The following is a 19,619-nucleotide window of genomic DNA, read 5'->3' as shown; positions in this document are numbered from 1 at the left end:
GTCCCCCAATCAGAAAAGTCAGAGCTCGGCCCTCCCACTCACTTCCGGTTCCTGCGAGACGCCTGTAGCCGGGTCAGGGGTCACGAGCGGAGCATCTTCTCTGGCCCCGGGCCGGCGCGGGAGGGCTGTGTGATGGCCTCGGAGCGCCCGGAGCCGGAGGTGAGGGGCGGGCGGGCGCAACGCTGGGCGCTGGGCCCCGAGCTCCGAGGGGGAGGGTCCGGCGGCCTGGCACGGCGGTGGCCTCCTCCTGGGGAGGTCGGGCCGCGTAGTCTGGGCAGGGACCGGCGCAGCCCCGTAGGCCCGACACTTGAACCTCCTCTCCTCCGCCGCAGTTTTGGGGACGGGGGGCGGGGGGGTGGCGGCTAGAGCAGAAACCCGTCGCTTTGTTTTGGTTACTGAAATTTCAGACACGTCGCTGACTCTGGGGCTTTCGGATTCTTTGGGTTTAATAATGGTATTGACAAAATCTGTAGTTTGATTTTCTGCTGCAGCTTCCGTGGGCAACACGGCAATAGACATCGCTGGTTTATGCATTTCTCCAAACATTGGAATGCCATAGACGGCACAAATTAATTTCGTTGTAGCGCTCGTGTATTTGGGGAGCAGCTTTGGTTTCGTGAAAAAACATTTGACTCGGAGTGAAACCTCGGCCAATATTGATGCTGCCATTTAGCTCCCGGTGCAACTTGGTGGCAAGTCTTGACTTCCCGGATCCACTTTCTTTCTCCATAAAATACCCGTCTTATGGTGAGCACTTCACGTGTTAAACCGGAAAATGGACACGAGGTGTCCATTAGGTGCCAAGGACCACACGAGGAACTCATACATACGTTATGTTACTAAAACTTGTGGGAAGAGTTCACAGCATCTGTTCTCTCTTACAAATAAGGAAACTGAAAAGTGAGGGAGGTTAAGTACTTTACCCAGGTGCTCCTCAGTTGGGGAGTAGCAGAGTTTTGAAGTTAGAAGATCTGAGCATAGGGCGCCTGGTGGCTCAATCGGTTAAGCTACTTCGGCTCAGATCATGATCTGACAGTTTGTGGGCTCGAGCCCCGCCCCCCTTCCGACTCTGCTGACAGCCGGGAGCCTGGAACCTGCTTTGGATCCTGTGACTCCCTCTCTCTCAGCCTGCTCACATTCTGTCTCTCTCAACAATAAATAAATATTAAAAAAAAAAAACCCAGCAGCAAAGATGAAAAGAAATGGGATGTTGTATCAAAATGCAACATCCCTTTCAGGCAGGTAGTCTAAAACAGCGCTGTCCAGTAGAAATCTCATACAAGCCATATATGCAAATTTTCTAGTAGCCACATTTAAAATGGTAAAAAGAAACAAGTGAAATCAATTTTAGTAATGCATTTTATTTATATATTTTCAAGATATCATTTCAACAGGTAATAAGTATTAAAAATTATGAGCCATTATTCTTTTTTGTACTGAATTTTTAAGAATCCAATGTGTATTTTACAACTCATTTTGGACTATAGGACTCACAACATTTCAGCCCCATTCAGTAGTGGCTACCATGTTGATCCGTGCAGATCTATAGTAATTTGGAGTCAAGACACATACTTGTGGGAGTCTCCTTCAGCCAAAAGTAAAGCATTTGTTAAGTTCTTGATTTGCATTTCTGAAAATTTTATCTCAGAAAGTAAAGGGAGTGAAGTTTGCCCCTGGTCAGAAAAGTCACTGACTTTTAGAGGTTGTTACAATCCGAAGAGAGAAAATTGGGCATAGTCAGATTTAAGAAATCATTCATTCATCAAATATTTAAAACATTTTATGAATGCTGTGGACTCTGCTGGATTCCACAATGTGTGGAATTGTGCTAAGTATCAGGGTGGATACCAGCAGTGTAAGACAGACATGTCCTCTATTTTAATAGAGCAAACAAACATTGAATTATAATGAGGGCTGCGAAGGAAAATTACTGAATGAATGAATGTTTAAAAGGAGTTCTTAACCAACTTTTTAAAGAAGTGTGTGGGGAGGGGGCGGAGTGGGATGCCTTCTCAGAGAAATGACCTTTCAGCCTGAAGACCAAGCAGAACTGGCCACGAGAAAAGGCAGAGTGCGTCACAGGCAGAGACAACAGTGAAAATCCTGAGGTGAGAAGGAGCTTAGAGCCCTCAGAACAGAAGCAGCTGCTGGTGTGGGTGAAGGGTGACAATGAAAATCACTAACACTTCCAGAGTACTTACTAAGTATCACCTAATCCTTGTAAAATCTCCACAGAATAGGCACTATTATTTTCCTGATGTCACAGATAAGGAAACTAAGGCACAGTAACTTCACCAAGACCTTATATTAACAAGCAGCAACAGAACCAACGTTTGATCTCCCTAGGTGCTCTAACTTCACAGGAGTTTGGTAAGAGATGAGAAGAAGATTCAGGCTGAGGATATGCCAGAGGTTCAGGACGTCAGCATAAGTCCAGTGGTAAGGGACCTCAGACAGTTCAGGGGGGAAAAGATCTACATTATTTCATGGGATTCTTTTTTTTTTTTTCTTTTTTTTTCGAGAGAGAGCATGAGCGGGGAAGAGAGGCAGAGAGAGAGAGAGGTAGAGAATCCCACAGCCCTGGCATCATGACCTGAGCCAATGTCAAGAGTCAGATGCTAACTGACTGAACCATCCAGGCATGCCTCATGGGATTCTGTTAACAGAAAACAGCATAATGGTTGGAAAAGGCTTCAAGAGTTATACCTTAATCAGAAAAGGACAGGTGCAAAGAACAAGCAAAAAACAAATTGAGATGGGTGATGTTTCTGTCATCCTGATACATACGGTATGCAGCACAGTGCCTTATAATGTATTCATCTTGTTGTAAATGGTATGTAGGCCTCAATAAATGTCCCAGAGAATGATAGGCTTCCTCTCCCATTGTTCTCATTCTCATGTTTAATTGCAACAACATCCTTATGAAGTAGATATTCTTACCCACATGCTATCAATGAAGAAATTGAGGCCTGGAAAATTTAAGTAACTTGTTCAAGCCCACATAGATAGCAAGTAGTAGGATCAGATTTGAATCCAGGTCTCTGGCTCCGAAACCCTGCTTTCTCTTTGCCAGACTAGTCCCAAGAGTAACGCACTCAGGCTCAGGGAGATTACATAATAGGGAATTGAAGCTCCAAGTGAGTGTGGATCCCGAGAGGATACACCTAATTCGGGGTTTGTCAAAGTGGAAAGATCACTTGGAGAGCTTGTTCAATTCAGATTCTCGATTCCTATCAACTCAAATTTAGTTGGTTTGGGTGGTGCCAAGGAATCTGCATTTTATTAAGCACCTTCCCACTCATGCACCTCGTCCTTGGACCACACTTTGAAAAATACTATTTTAGCTGCTTAGATTAATTCTTAGTTTTTTGGTTCTGATCAGTTACATCTTGAATGTGAGGAAAACTTGAAATGATGGTTTGAACGTGTTGCTGTTGACTTCAAAGGATCATATATGAAGGAGAAATGTTAGGAGAAAGATCAAGTTGGGTAGATGTTCCTGGTCTCAAGAGAGTGGATTCCAGGGGCGCCTGGGTGGCTCAGTCGGTTGAGCGTCTGACTTCGGCTCAGGTCATGATCTCGCGGTTCATGAGTTCGAGCCCCACATCTGGCTCTGTGCTGACAGCTCAGAGCCTGGAGCCTGCTTCACATTCTGTGTCTCACTTTCTCTGCCCCTCCCCCACTTATGTTGTTTCTGTCTCAATAGTAAATAAACATTAAAAACAATTTGTTTAATGGATTCTGCAAGTACTGGTTGATGAACAAAGTACATAGGCTTCACTTGGCCTTGGACGGTCAGTCCGCCATTCAAAATAATGTTTATTTAGTTATTTATTTTAGTTTGAGAGAGCATGTGGGAGCACAGGCAGTGGAGGGGCAGAGAGAGAGAGAGAATTTCAGGCAGGGTCCATGCTCAGCAGCAACCCAATGTGGGATCATGACCTGAAACCAAGAGTGAGGCACTCAACCAACTGAGCCACCCAGGCCCTTCTATCATTCAAAATAACTTTCAAGACAAGGTGGAGAAATGGAAGCTGTACTGTTATGAAATTAAGCAGTCTACTAACTAGAATAATCTGAAGAATCTTAATAGCACAGTACCCATCTGTGTCCTCCATCTGCTATATCTACCCTTTCCCCCTCCTCACTTAGCAAACCCTGCTCAACCTTCAGTGTCATTTTCTCCTAAGATCCTAGCCTGGGTCAGGTTACTTTGTTACATGCTGCCATAGAACCACATTCTTTGCCTTTGGTGCACTTATTCAGATTGTAATCATACAGTAAGAATGATTATTTGATTCATTTCTTTCTCCATTACAGGGTAAATTTTGTGAGAGCAGAGACTGCCAGGTTTTGCTTTTCGTGGTACCCTTACAACCTAGCCCAGTCCTAGCATGTAACTGGCTCCATAAATTTGTTGACTGATGAATGAATGCTGGCTCATCTTGTCTTTGTCCTCTTTGGACTGGGATGAGGACTTGATGGCATCCTGATCAAATTAGCAGGGAAATTAAGCTGGAAAGAGATTTGCTAAAAGACCAAAAAGCACTCTAAGCTTCACAATAGAATAATAGACTGAATTTATCCAATATAACAGGACTAATTGAATAATTGTGAGTGTCCCTAAAAGGCAGCTGCATGAGGACAGAAGAGAGGATGTGTCTTAACAGCAACACAATTGGAAAAGTCATGGAGGTTCCCTGTGCCAACTGTATGGTGAAGATCGGTAGGACTTAGGAGACTGAATCTGTGACCTCCATCCTAGCCCCACATTTTGAGTTGAAAAACAAACCAGCCAGAATTCATTGGCATATGAGCTAAGATATAGTGAGGAAACTTGAAACCATGCTTTTGAGATCTACCTAAAGAACTTGGGAGAGATTTATTACAGAGAAGCAGAGACTCGGGGCTGCCGTTGGATGCTTGGCAGAGGGTCAGACTGTCCCTTTGGGTTTTATCTGTGGATAAAACCAAAAAAGGGTTAGATCTTTTCAAAAGAGCAGATCTCAAGAATGGGTCATGATTGTATCAAGAAGACAAATTCTGGCTTTTGTGTGAGGAAGTATCCAGCTACACCAGGTAAGTGGGGGCGAGCAAAACAGCTGCAGTGAATGTCTGTGCGGGACTCCTTCCGGATGCAAAGCAGCAGCCGGTCGATGAATTGCTTATTTTCACTTGTTACATTAGCAAATGCATTTGTACTTTCACACACCATTGGGATACATAGTAGTGTTTTATGGAGGAGGAAAATAAAGCCCAAGCCCAGAGGCTCAGCTATCAAATCACACTTTTCTTTCAAAACAAATCTGTTAGAACCCACCCCCCACCCCCTCCCCAAATTCCAAGAACTAAAAAAGAGGTAATATTAGAAAAGAACATAGTAGTGGAAACCTGATTAAAACAACTTTGGTGGCAGCAAAAGAAAAACGCAGACAATAAAATAGGCTAGTTTTTCTATAAAGTGGATGAGGAAGGTTGGGACCTCTTGAACAACAAAGAGCAGATGTTGATAAAAGTGAAAAGTTACGAATCAGTGGGAAGAAATTCGGAATACGGCTCAAAAGAAAAGAGAATAAATAGAGCTTGTGAGAGCCATTTCCCTCATTCATACATATAGTCAAATATTTGAACACCTAGTGTGTCTTGGCACTGTGCTTATTGCTAGGGCTACAGCAAAGGACAACATAGAGACAAAGCTTCTACCTCCTTAGAGCTTCTAGACTTGTAGGGGAAACAAATTACAAAGTACACAAATTCTTCATTATGAACTGGTGGATGCTGTGAAGAATTCTGAACCGCTGTGTGACCGCATGACAGAAGTGAAATGCCTGATGTAGTGCAGGGGAATCATGGAAAGGTTTGCTCATGAAACCCAGAATCACCAAGATTTTAGTCCTAGAAGGTAGAGTGACCAAATGCTCCCAATTGGTCTTATGGTGCTGCCCCATGGATGTGTGTTCTCCCCTGTTTAACCTGGCTCAGTATGGGCCTAGACTCTTTGGTGTTTTCTTGCATAGCTGAAATAGGCTGGCACTTGTGGGGGAGGGGGACGGGGAAGTCTTTACTAACTACCAAAGAAGAACCAGAAGAAAATAGTACTGCGATTGGTGTTAAGATTATCTCACCTTGAGAAGAGTTGTACTGATTTTAAACATCAACTTTGCTTTGCTTAGAACATGTGGTGAATTCACTTATTCAGCAAGTTGTATGGAGCATCTGATGCACCAGCACTGCTGTAGGCTCTGAAGGTAGAGTGATAAACGAAGGACTGCTGAATGCAGGTAACCTTCCTGTTCTGACAATACTGCCAGCTCCGGCTCTTTCCTAGATAAGAGCCTTGACAGGGATCCAGCATCATCAGTTAGACAAGACTGGGCATCAGTCTCACACCTGCAGCAGCTCCATCAGCCCCGAGGGAAAGCTTGACTGGTTTATGAGAGCATCCCATCCTGAGACCAAGGTCAGGCAGAGGGCAAGTGACTGTTGCACGTTCCTTCTTTGCCAGTAGACCCTTTGCTGTTTCTGGCATCTTGGTGATAAGGATGTACAATCTTATGGGACCCAATGGGGGGAATTGTGGTTAGAAACAATGGTAAATAACCTGTTTCTGATTTTTCTAGCTAACGTACTGGTTTCCAGGGCTATCTTAGTCACCCTTGATACCTTTTTGTTCCTTCCTCCCTGCTGTTTCCAATTAATCACTTATTCTTGTCTTATTCTAAAGAGTCCTTAAAATGGCAGCTAAGCTCACTTGTCTTGAAGATTGGTTCAGGTGACTGTGCGTGTGTGTGTGTGAGAGAGAGAGAGAGAGAGAGAGAGAGAGAGAGAGGCTTTCTCAGTGAAAGGCAGTGCTGGCTTTACATTCTGGCACATGTGCTCTCTCATCGGGACCAGTCTCCAGCAGTTCACAGAATGGCTATTTTGAGTAGTTCTGGTCTAGGCCACTGTCCTCTCCCCTGGTTGTCAGGGGATCTTTCTGAATCACGTGGTACCAGAGGGAATTTTTTTTTAATGCACATATAATATTACAGCTCTCTGAAAAAGAGTTTAGTAGCTTGCCCCAGCTCTTGGGATAATATCCAAAATCCTGGCCAGCACCTACCTTAGCCTAGTGTACAGAAGCAGTGTAATGGAGAATAGTGTGATTTTATGTAGTCTAGAGACCTAACACTAAATAATATTGAATCCTATATCAATGCTTTGGTTGTCTTTTCATCTTTCTAATTATGCCGAAGCATCCTTTATGCTTATGGAGACCCGTCCTGTTCCTTCTGGGACCACTTCAAGTCCTTTCTGCTCTTAAACTCCTAGTTCTATCTGATTGTCACCCTCAGTAGTTGGGCTTTGCAGCTCATGAGGCCTGGGTTTGACTTGTGACCCTGTATATACTAATTGTATTAAGTCATTTTACTTTTTTGGACTTCAGTTTTTTTTATGTTAAGTGTTTTATGTGAAGACTGAATGAATGTACTTGTGTAAAGAGCCATGCATTATGCCTGGTAATAACCTGTGATAGTTCATTTTTGTAATATTCTTTCTGAGTGCCAGGCATTGTGCTGAGCATTTCATTTACATGATTTCACTTCACCCCCTTAACAACACTGTTAGATCAGTATTAGGATTATATCCATTTTACAAATGAGAGTACTGAGGCTTCAGAAGGTTAAGTATCTTTTCCTCCATCTCACAGGCTAATAAGAGGCCAAATTGGGATTCACACCAGGCTGTCTGAATTTGAAGTTCTTGCACTTAGCCTCTCCAGGACTGTTGAATATATTAAAGGTGCTCAAAAAATGGGAGTTTCTTGCCTTCTGCTTTCACCCATGTCATTTCCCAGTATTTATTTCTGTGTCTTTTTTTTTTCTTTTTTTGAGAGAGAGTCAGCAAGTGAGTGCATGAGAGGGGAGAGGGGCAGAGGAAGAGGGAGAGAGAAAATCTTACGCAGGCTGTGCGACCTGAGCTGAAATCAACAGTTGGATGCCACCAGGTGCCCCTGTGTCTGTGTCTTATGATGCGTGCCTTCTGTCCGGGAGAAGAACGGCTTTCTTCATCGTTGTGTCTGCTTTCCACACTCTCTGCCATCAGCCACCTTTCATTCTTGCTTTTCCAGGCTTTTTCTATTTCTTCTCCAAATTTCCCCATTTGGACAGAAGAAACCTTCACTTCCTGTCTGTACCACATTTCTTCACAGGCAGTCATTGGCTTCTGTTCATTTCCGCCACCCTCTTCAGTCCTTGCTGCCTGGCACTTCCCCTCCCTGGTCAGGGACCTAGGGGGAGAAATGTGCAGTTTGTCTAAACCAGAGGGAGAGCCATCTTTTTATCAGAGGCTAGAGTAAGGGAATAAAGGAATTTCAGGTGAAGACTGGTCAGGGAGAAACATTGAGGGAGTTCAGAGCAGTGGACTCTTATCTTCTCTGTGAAACAGTGGGTGAGTTTATCTCCCAGGGCCCCAGGGGTTGAGAGCTGGGAAAACGTTCTAAGGGGGATGGGAGAGGCTGCTCATGAGGGAGGAGTGAAGGGATAGGTGAAGGCCTGCTGGAGCTGGCACCCCTGGCAAGGGGACAGTTTTCTCTGTCAAAGTGCTGTTGGCATGGGACATGTGTGGGTAAAGGAGCCATGATTCGGCTTGTGAGTGGAAGGACAAGGACGTGGGTAAGGGAACCGATGCCGGTCAGGACACTGTTGAACCGGCCACCTCTGAGGCAATAGTGGGAAGGAGCTGGAGCGTTGACCACTAAGGAAGGTGGAGGGTGGGGAAAGTGTGGGTCACAACCCACAGGAGTTTCATTTTGAGGCATTCAACAGGCTTGCTAGTCACCCAGTGAAAGGTCCTTTAGGGGCCGCTGTCATCAAGGCTTATTAGGAGGAAGTGTCTGGCCTTACTGAGTATCTGCTCTGTGGTAAGCAGTTTGCCAAGCAAAGGGGCACACATAAAGAACAAGACCCCATCCCCGCCCTCAACAAGCTTAGAGCTTGTAGAAGAAACACCTACATGTTCAATAACGTTAAAAGGGCACTTGGTCAACACAGAAGTCCACAGAAAGGGAATGAGAGCAGAGAATTGAGTCCTTGGGAACACCTTGCACTGAGTGAGGAGTTAACTTTTCACCTCTGCTGCCTTGCCTCTCACGTACGTGTTGTAAACTCCTTGGACAAGTCACTTGCATAGTGATCTATGTATACCAGGAACACAGTGAATTTTTATAGGTTATTTTTAATGTCTCTTTGTCGCCAGGTGGAAGAAGCTGGGCAGGTGTTCCTGTTGATGAAAAAGGATTATCGAATCTCTCGAAATGTCCGCCTGGCCTGGTTCCTCAATCATCTGTATCAAACTGTGCAGGCCACTCCCCAGGAGATGCTGGTGAGGCCCAGAAACCTACAAGAGGGAAGGGGCTGGCTCAGAAGGATCTGTTTTTGTAAGGGGGTCCTGGAAACAGGACGGGAGACTAAGTCTCCCAGGGATCCAATTCTAGGGGTAAGTGACTTCCCAGAAGACGCTTCCACTCAGGAAATTTTAATTTCCCAAATGGAAAGAGTATATGGTTGGGTTGCGGGAGGTAGAACCAGTGGTTTGCCAATTTGGATGTAGACATTCAGGTCCTGGATGGGCTGCCTGGGTCTCTCGGGCAGTTAAGCATCCGACTTAAGCATTGACTTAAGTTAAGCATCGACTACGGTTCGTGAGTTCGAGTTCTGGGTCAGGCTCTGTGCTAAGAGTTCAGAGCCTAGAGCCTGCTTCAGATTCCATGTCTCCTTCTCTCTCTGACCCTCCCCTGCTCACTTGTGTATGTGCACATGTGCTTACTTTCTCTCTCAAAAATAAGTAAACATTTTTAAAAAACTAAAAAAAAAGTTTCGGTCTGGGAAATAAAGGGCTGACTCTTCCCTAACCTTTTCCCTTTTCTCTCTGTCTGAATTGTCAGCTCCAGTCTGAGCAGGAGTTGGAAGTCCTCAGTGTCCTGCCCCCTGGGTGGCAGCCAGATGAACCAATGGTCCCAAGGCCATTCCTCCTTGTACCTTCCACCCGGGTCACCTTCTTGGCTTGGCAGTACCGATTTGTCATTGAGCTCGACCTTAGCCCGTCCACTGGCATTGTGGTAAGGGACTGGGGAGAGGCAGCGGGAAGAAAGGAGAAGGGGTGGAGTAGGGGTGAGGAAGAAAGGGGGAGGCCTGAGAGATGTGAAAAGCGATCTCAGTCTACCATTGTGGAAAGGAAACGGGCTTTTAAATGGTCAGTGTTTAAAGACCTCCCATACGTGGCACTGTATTTGGGGGTGCGATCAACTTTAAGATAGGAGTTCCACCAAGCCGTGGAAGCTGCTTGTTTCTGCCCTCTGCTCAGGGCTGCTTTTGCTTACATTTGAGAGATGTTCTCTACATTGCCCTCAGGATGATTCCACAGGGGAGATCTTGTTTGATGAAGTTTTCCATGCCCTCTCCCGCTGCCTAGGCGGGCTGCTTCGACCCTTCCGAGTGCCCGGATCGTGCATCGACTTCCAGCCTGAGATCTACATAACTATCCAGGCCTACTCCTCAATTATTGGCCTGCAGGCCCACCAGGTATTGCATCCTTTCTCCAAGTTTGTACCCTCAGACCTCATTTCTGGTAGTCCATTGACCAAGTCCTTATCCTGTCTCTGCTGTCTGTTTGCAAAGTCCCCAGCTCTGCTGGCTTCTTGAACCTATTTACCAGTCATCTCTGAGTCTCTCTCCTCTTGAGAAAGATCCATTCCTCAGCTCTCGAAGAGCCTTCTCATGAGCTTTAGGTCTATTGGCCTTGATTGGACGCATGCCTCTTCCACTCCTTCTGCAAGGCTGTGGTTCTGGCCACACTGGAGGTCTGTTTCATGCTGCCACTACCACCCTCCTCTTAATTTGATGAGAAGGTTTGCTTATATCCTGACTTCTGGCACTACCCCTAGGAGTTGATCTTTTAGAATAATTTTATGATTTTGAAATATGACAAATGCCCAGAACCACATTTCTCCCAAGGACAGAGGAGGGCCGTCTTCCCTGAGGGGTTGTTATGCTGACCGTACAGATAATTACAGGCCTTATCCAACACCCAAACAGGCCATCACAAGACACTCCTTTTGGAGACTGGCCAAGTCTGTTACTGGAATATCTGTTTTTGGCTTAGATAAGTCCAGTTTCCCCTCATCTGCTCTTAACCATCCTCAACTCATTGGTAGGGGCTTACCCTGAAACTGTCCCTCATGGCCATGCTGTCACCTTGGCTGTCAAACTCACTTTGAGACAGGGATGCATAGGGACAGCTCCCAAGGGCCTGAAATCTACCAGGCAATTGGTGCATGTCTGGATCCCAGCCCACTGCTGTGGATAAAATGCTCTCCTAGCACAGCTCTTAGGACTGTTGCTTGTGGCACTGACGACCAAGACCAGGAAAGCCTGAGTGTTAGATAATCACTTCACACTTGGCTCATTTCGGCAAGTGCTCACTGAAGTCTGGTCTGTGCGAGGCCTGGGCTGGGTCCTACAGTCACAGGTGAATCAGACATTGTCCCTGTCCTGATGGGAGGAGTTGAGGGTTTAGTAGGGGAGACAGATATTAAAGGAGGTAATTTCGGTTAGATGTGATAAGGACACTGATAAGTAATGACTCGGGTGCTCGGGTGCACTGAGAGGGAGCAGCCAGCCAAGCCCAGGGAAGACTTTTGGACAGAGAGGCATTTGAACTGAATGTTGAAGGAAGGATTGAGGTTAACCCTTCAGAGAAGGGGAAGTGGGTTTTCCAGACAGAGGGGCCAGCAACAGCAAAGCTGCAGAGCTACGAAATTGTGCTCTTAATCACAGGTGCTCTTGGGAACTACACGTTATTCTGTTTGACACAGTAGTATTTGAATGTGGGGGTAGGGGTGGTAGTAAAGAGGAGATGAGAGAGAAATAGAGACAATTATGAGAGGCCTTGAATGTCACGGCCAAGAACTCTAGGGGAGTTTAGTGTGGTGATGATGACCAGCTCTGGATCTGGATTCACACCCCCTGTATTTGCTTGCTGTCTGTGTGCCCTTATGCAAATTACTTAGCCTCTCTATACATCTGTGTCTTTCCTCCAAAATGTGGGTATTAACAGTACCAATATGATGTGGCGATTGAGTTCATATATATCAAGCACTTAGGACTGTGTCCGCCACGTAGAAAACACGGAAAAGTTAACTCTTAAAACTGTTGATTATTATCGAAACTATTAAAAGTGGAAGATTTTTAAATGGACTGTTACGGGGTCAGATTTGTACATTGGGAAGATCACAATTATTTGTGGCCAGGAAGGAAGATGGATCGGGGGGCAAATTCTGCACTGGGGAGAGCGGGCAGAAGATTATTGCAGTACAGGAGAGGAGGCGGGCCCTGAACAAGGCCGGCTGCTGTGGGGAAGGAGCAGGCTTACTCAGTTCAAGCCCTCAGGACCACTTGTCAGCCCTGGCCTAGCTTCCTCACCGTCTCTGAAGCTCCCCAACATGGATCCTACTGTTCCTCTTAAACAAAACAAAAAAAAGAGGTGCCCAGGTGGCTCAGCTGGCTGAGTGTCCGACTCTTGCTTTTGCATAAGTCACGATCCCAGGGTCGTGGGATTGAGCTCAGTGTGGAACCCACTCTGCTTGGGATTCTTTCTCCCTCTGCCCCTCTTCCCCGCTTGCATGCGCAGCGTATGAGCGTGCATGTGCTCTTTCTCTCAAAATGTATAAAATAAAAACTAAAGTTAAATCATATTTATAATGTATGTCGGTTGAAGGAAATTTGAAAAGTACATAAAACATAAAGAAAGACAAAACTTACCCATAAGACACCACCCAGAAATAACAATTTACATTTAACAAAATTTCCTTCTTGCCTTTCAATATTTATCCTCCCTCACTACCACCCCTCCATCCAAAGAGAGGAGAAACATCAGGCTAATTCCAGACACTTAGTTTTACGTCCTACTTTTTTCAGTGTATAATACGGGCACTCTTTGTCACTAAGTAGTCTGTGAAAATATGATTTTTAATTGCTGCTTGGTTTGATATTTTATCACAATTTATCATTGTATATTTAGCCAAGCCCTAGTGTAGGATTCTTGGGCTGACCCACTTTTCACATCTCAATAATACACCTGTGAACATTTCTCACCTTATAACCTGTGTTCCTACTATTTCTCTGATTCTGTTTTTCTTCTCTTAATTAGGTCTGTGGACGTAGAGTCCCCCTCCCCCAGCTGTGACCACCCATTTCCCCAGTTCTGAATAGGGAATGAAGAAGTAGTTGTCGTGCAGGAGGGCAGGGTAGGGGGTAGTGTGCATGTGAGAAGGTTGTAGCAGCCTAAAAGGAGAGTTCCCAGGGGCCACCAGGCCTGTATGAAATTTCTAGGATGGGGGCACTTATCTATGTTGACAGGACGAGAAAAGGAACCCAAAGGAGAGAGAAGGAAGGTTATTAGGCAAAAGGTCCAAGATTAGTTGGAGAGATTAGCTTTTGAAGGACACGGAAGAGGTCGAAGAATCGTTTCTTCAGACTTTCGAAAGAAGAGCAAGAACACAGTCAGCTAGAAACTTTGAGCAAACGTTGTGGGTGTTCTCCGTGGTGGGCGAGTAGTGCTGCCCTGGGGTTAAGGCAGGCTGGCAGTTCTGTGGACGAGTCTCCTTTCTGTATGAAGACGGGCAGTAGGAGTTACCTGCTGAGGGGAAGAGGAAGGAAGGAGCCTTCCCTGGAAGGTGATTTTGAACCTAAAAGAAAAAAGGTCCAGAGTTGCCTCTGTGTGTAGTGCTTCAAAATCAATAAGACTAAAAACACGTGAGTCAGAATGAGAAAGGCTTTGTCAGGCTGAGGTGGGGCAGTCTGGTGACTCAAGACGAAAGATGTTGTAGCACCCCCATGTGAGAACTTGGGGAAATCCAGTGTGCAGGGCTATAAGCAGAGAAAGGTGGGGAACCCAGATGAAGATAACTGAAGGCCTGGTGTCCCCGGTGGAGGGGCTGATCTGATAGGGAAGCACTAGCTGTGGATTTAGCCACCCTGCTTGGGTGAGAAGTCAGGATCGCCTAGAGGGAGCTGTGGAGAGAAATAGGGAGACCAGAGGGTACTTTCCAGTGTCCCCCTGACCCTCATTCATGTCTTGGTCTTTCCCTTGTGCTTCTCAGGTGCTGGTACAGGGCTGCCTTTTGGACCCTTCTCAGCGGGAGGTGTTCCTGCAGCAGGTATATGAACAGCTCTGTCTCTTTGAGGACAAGGTGGCCACCATGCTGCAGCAGCAGTATGACCCCCAGAGTCAGGTATGTGGGAGAGAAAGTGGGTGGAGGCCACTTAGAAAGAGGAACTGTTAAGGGACAAAGGGGAGAGAGGAAGGACAAGCCCCTGTACAGAGGGAAGAGAGGTCAGGGAAAGGGGCTAAGAGCCAGAGTGAGCCAAGGATGGAATTGCTGGTGAGTGCACACAGCACGTTTCCTGCTGGAGGAGGAGGGCTCAGATACATCCCCAAGACACACATTCTTGCTGGGAGAAAATGTGAAGACCATTTGCTTGTATCTTTTCAGTCCTAGATCTCCTCCCCTGATGGACCTGAGAAGGTGACTGTGGGTGGCCTCGATCTCTAGGGTTTTGTCCAGTCAGGGATAAAACTGGTTGAACTCACTGGAATACACTTGGCTCATTCCTTTGGATATCCTAGAAGTATTGCCAAGCAAATTGAGTCCTTTATGTCTGAAGTCTTAATTCAATTGACGTATAAAATATTTCATAATTGTGTTGGGGAAATACAGAAAAGGTGCCAGAAAGGGTGGAGAAGCCTGCTCCAGCATTACCTGGCGCTTCATCTGGTGCCAGATCCCCCCAGTCCACATGGGGTCGGCATCTGAGCACATGCTAGGAGCAGGAGCACAGTCACGACTTGGCTGCGTGGCAAGGGGTTGGGGTCCTCACAGGATTAGGCCTGTCTGGGCTGGGCAGTGCTGGGCTGTAAATTCTGGCTTTGCTATGGATGGGAGTGACAGCAATACCCTCTGACCCATTCTGTCTCATCTGCAATTTGGACCAGGCAGAGGACCAGTCCCCAGACTCAGGGGAGCCCCCTGGCCGGAAGGTGGGAGTCTCCATGGTGACAGCTGACCTCGGGCTGGTCAGTATGATTCGTCAGGGCATCTTGGCACTGCAGTTGCTCCCCTCAAACTCTAGTGCAGGTCAGTAGAAGGATTTTGTGGGGTTGGAAAAATAGGAGGGTACAGGAAGGGGGCATTAGCAGTATAGATATAGGTTCCAGGAGATCAGTGGGCCCCAGAGAAGAGGATCTGCTCCGTGTGTGTAGAAGGTAATGTGTTTGAGCGTATGTCTCAAGTACCAGCTCTCACAACCACCCAGGACCCTAGTGGGAGGGAGTAGAGCTCCAAGGACATCACTTAGGAGACTGGGGTCCAGCACTCAGGAGTGAGAAGTGGAGGGAAGGGAAGAAGGAAGGGTGTGGATCATAAAACACATTGGTTGGTAGACACTGGGGTCCAAATGGCCCCCTCAGTTGGATGCCCCCCTGTAGCTTTGATCTGGTCAGTGTCCCCAGGTCTGTCTGGTATTTCCTACTCCAGGTATCATCGTGATCACAGATGGGGTGACCAGTGTCCCTGATGTTGCTGTCTGTGAGACATTGTTGAACCAGCTTCGCAGTGGCACCGTGGCTTGTTCCTTTGTGCAGGTGAGGACTTTCTAGAAAGGATGAGAGGGAAGTGTGGTATACCACGAAGTTGGATATGCCTGGTTACTTTCTTACAGGTGATGATTTCCCACGTTAAGGCCAATAACATAGTTGGATGTGTGTTGGCAGGGGGAATACGTATCAGGTCTAGAAGGGGGTAGGTGGCAGTGGTGGGAGAGAACTCTCATCTTTGTCCTTAGGGTGTGAGGAGACAGCGTGTTATAGTAAAAAGAGTACAAGAGTTTGAAATCTGACAGCCATTTCCAGTCTCCCCTCCTCCATAAGAGTGATTACTGTTTTGATTGCAAGGATCAGAAAACCCAAAAACCAGCTTAAGCAAAGGAAGGAATAGGAATATTCAGTGAACCACAGCCAGTTTAGATTGATGAATGTAGAGTGGGAGGCAAAGCACTCTGGGAAACAAGCTGGGAGGGTAGGCACTGGCCAGAAAACATGAAGAGCTAGTTGTGCTTTATTAAGGCATTTCAGCATAACTCTGAGTGATGCAGGTAAGTACAAGGAAAGCCTCTAGTTGGATTTATGTTTTATAAAGGTCACTCTTACCGTTATGTGAAATCGGGAGTGGAGGCCGGGAGGTTATTAATTGCCGTGGTCAGTGTGAGAGAGGAGCAGGGCTTAAATTAGAGGAATAAAGGGTAAGAGGCAAGGGGACAGAATTGAGAAAATGAAGAGATGGAGTCCACATGACTTATGATTAGCAAGGTGTGAGGGGTGAGCAAGCAAGAGAGCTTAAAGGTGTCTCTAAGTTCGTGACTCCAGTGGTGACTGGGTAGCCAGCAGAGCAAACAAGGAGAAGAGCTGGAGTGGAGTGAGGACAAGATGATGAGCCCGGCCAGGTTTGCACATATTGCATTTGAGGCACCTATGGGTCAGTGGGATAGCAGTTGAAGGCATCACCTTCGGGGTTAGGCATACTTGGCCTGAATCCCAGCTCCACTTACTAGCTGTGTGACATTGGGCACATCACTTGATTCTTGGTCAGATTCGTTTGTAAGTGGGGATTATAATGGTGCCTACTTCACTGGGTGCGACAGTGCATTTAAAGTGCTTGGCAGAGTGCATAATTATGCAATAGATGACTTATTCCTAGCAGTTAGCAGTTGGATATGCAGATCTGGTACTCAGTATGAAGAGGGCCCAGCAAAGAATGAAGGAAAATAATCAGACAAGAACAAGGAGGTTCTCCTGTCAAAGAAGTCAGAGTTTGGGGAAGAAAGTAGTTAACAGTGTGAGATGCAGCAGAAAGGTCAAGTAAAATGAGGAATGAACAGTACCCTTGGATTTGGTGATGAAGAGGTCACGGGGATCTTTTGCAGGCCATTTCAGTGAAGAGGTGGCCAGGGAAATGATTGCAGTGCATGGAAGAGAAGAAAGTGGAGACAGGTGTTCACGCAGGGAATTTGGCTGCTCAGATCAAGTGGGGGAAGCAAGAGAGAGAAAGGTAGCCAGAGGGAAGTGCAGGGTGGAAGAGACAGGTGCTTGGTTCTGTTGTTCTGTTTGGTTTTGTCTTTTTAAATGTTCATTTTTGAGAGAGAACATGAGTAAAAGCACTAATGGGGGAGGGGCAGAGAGCGAGGTGGGCAGAGGGTCCCAAGCTGGCTCGGGGCTGACAGCATAGAGCCCTATGTGGGGCTCGAACTCCTGAACCATGAGATCATGACATGTGCCAAAGTTGGATGCTTAACTGACAGAGCCACCCAGGCGGCCTTGTTGTTTTATTAAATTAGAGACCAGCATGTTTCTAAGGAACCATGAGGAAGCAGAGTTTGAAAATGAGGGAAAGGAAAGGAAACCTGATGGAGTAAAGTCTCTAAATGGACAGGAGAGTGTTGGCTCAAGAAGTAGATCAAGGGACCCTTTTGTAGTGGAGAGTGTCCCTTCTTCTTTTGAAGCTAGAAGGATAGAAGTGAAGATGTAGATAAATTCTGCCAAGGGCTTCTGATCCCTGTCTGAAGGAAAAGGGGGTGGTGGGTACTGTGAGGGAGGCCAGAGTTGGGAGAATGTGATTGAGGACAGCCCCAAAGGACTTGTTGGGTTGGGCATCCTATGTTCTGGTCTGATGTGGTGCCAGCCTAAACAACAGTGCACTTTTCTCCATTTGGAATCCAGGTATAGAGGTTGTAATACTAGTTGGGCTTTTAAAGGGGAAGAGGAGTAAAGTTAAGAGAGCCAGGGATAGACTTGGAGAGAATAGAGATTCAATGAGGGCTGGCAGTATTAGGGGTGTCTGGGTGGCTCACTCGGTTAAGTGTCTGACTTTGGCTCAGGTCATGATCTCATGGTCAGTGGGTTTGAGCCCCATGTCGGGCTCCATGCTGTCAGCTCAGAGCCTGGATCCTTCTTCAAATTCTGTGTTTCCCTCACTCTCTGCCCCTCCCCTACTCATGCTCTGTCCCTCTCTCTTTAATGAAGTCAAAGAGCAGCAGGAGGCAGTTGGAAGGAATCCAAAGGGATAAAATTGTATATAATCAGTAGGATGTGGCAATTGAAATTGCAAACATGAAGGGGTTCCAAGTGAAACCAAGGGCCAGCATGTAGGCAGTGGGCAAGAGAGTGGAATAGAGTTAGTTTCTGGAGATGAGGGTTCACGAACTGAGAGGCTAGAGATTTGAATGAACCTTCTAGAGTAGGTCTGTCACCATTTTCTGTGAAGGGCCAGCTAGTCAGTATTTTAAGCTTTGCTGGCCATATGGATGTCACAACTACTCAGCTCTGCTCTTACGGTATCAAAGCAGTCATAGACAAGATGAATGTGAATGGTTGTGATCCAATAAAACGTTATTTACAAAAATAGTTGATGTGCTAGATTTGGCCCACAGGTTATATGTAGTTTGCCAATCTCTGATCAAAAGACTTTGGATTCTTTTGAATATATGGTCCGTGTACCAACAGTATTGGCATCACCAGGGAGCTTGTTAGGAATGGAAAATCTTAGGCCCATCCTAGACCTACTGCAGTTTAACAAAATCCATTTTCTTAGAGACACTGATGTCTTTTGAAAGATAACAAGAAACCAGTGAACCATTTCTCACAATTTTCAGTGAGTGGTGTAGTCTAGTGTTTGATGTTCTGAAGAAGGACGTGGCCAGATGGCATGGGCTTCAGATAGGGGCCTGGGGAAGAAAAGTTGCAGAGCAGTGGTCTGTCCTGGGAGAATACTGACCCTCTTCCTACTCTGTGGTCTGGGGGGTGGACGCAGCCACTTAGCCCAGTCTCTTCCACATTTTTGTACTTCCTTCTCAGGTGCCTCTTTTGATGTCTCCAATTCCTCATTTTCTCTAGGTGGGAGGAGTTTACTCTTATGACTGCAGTTTTGGCCACGTGCCTAATGTGGAGTTGATGAAGTTCATCGCAATGGCCACATTTGGTTCCTACCTGTCCACCTGTCCTGAGCCGGAACCAGGCAGCCTGGGTCTGACTGTCTACCACCGGGCATTTCTCCTATATTCCTTTCTGCGCAGCGGGGAAGCCCTGAACCCTGAGTATTACTGTGGTGAGGAGCAGGCGGGGGCAAGGGGAGGAGGGTGGGCAGGGGAGTGTAGCACAGACCCAGAGGTGATTCAGGAATGGGTGGAGGGTTCCAGTCTCTGTGGGGACTGAGCACATGCTGGGGGCTGAGTGTTCTGACGCTCTTCTCTCCCCGGGATTTTGGCGTAGCCCCTCCTCCTAGATCTCTGTCAGCTCACAGATGCCCCTTGCCCATTCTTGCCGGTCTTCTAGGCTCTCAGCACCGCTTATTTAATGAGCACCTGGTCTCTGCAAGCAGCAACCCTGCCTTGGCTCTGCGCCGGAAGAAGCACACCGAGAAGGAGGTCCTGGCTGACTTGGTTAGCACCGTGTCTGTACGACTTCGAGAGGGCTACAGCGTTCGAGAAGTCACCCTGGCCAAAGGTAAGAGTCACTAGGCCTCATACAAG

General features: G+C 46.6%; 1 protein-coding gene across 7 annotated transcripts in view; it reads left to right on the top strand.

Annotated features, from left to right (window-relative positions):
• The first annotated feature begins 58 nt into the window (after positions 1-58).
• Positions 59-19,619, top strand: part of SZT2 (SZT2 subunit of KICSTOR complex) — a 49,485-nt gene continuing 29,924 nt past the window's right edge. For 3 of the 7 annotated variants that reach the window (XM_029947130.1, XM_029947125.1, XM_029947131.1), the window contains exons 1-9: positions 59-159; positions 9,238-9,363; positions 9,926-10,099; positions 10,392-10,562; positions 14,141-14,272; positions 15,034-15,175; positions 15,575-15,681; positions 18,985-19,195; positions 19,423-19,593. In XM_029947130.1, coding sequence (XP_029802990.1) covers positions 133-159; positions 9,238-9,363; positions 9,926-10,099; positions 10,392-10,562; positions 14,141-14,272; positions 15,034-15,175; positions 15,575-15,681; positions 18,985-19,195; positions 19,423-19,593 — 1,261 coding nt within the window. In that variant the 5' untranslated portion in view covers positions 59-132. Of the gene's footprint in view, positions 160-4,634; positions 5,080-6,129; positions 6,282-8,123; positions 8,431-9,237; positions 9,364-9,925; positions 10,100-10,391; positions 10,563-14,140; positions 14,273-15,033; positions 15,176-15,574; positions 15,682-18,984; positions 19,196-19,422; positions 19,594-19,619 lie in introns of those variants that run through there. The other 4 variants (XM_029947127.1, XM_029947126.1, XM_029947128.1 and 1 more) reach the window with 4 other exon arrangements.

Source organism: Suricata suricatta, chromosome 8, assembly GCF_006229205.1.
Source record: "Suricata suricatta isolate VVHF042 chromosome 8, meerkat_22Aug2017_6uvM2_HiC, whole genome shotgun sequence".
Taxonomy (NCBI): Eukaryota; Metazoa; Chordata; class Mammalia; order Carnivora; family Herpestidae; genus Suricata; species Suricata suricatta.
Note: the sequence above shows the minus strand (reverse complement) of the source record. Positions and strands in the feature narration are given on the sequence as shown.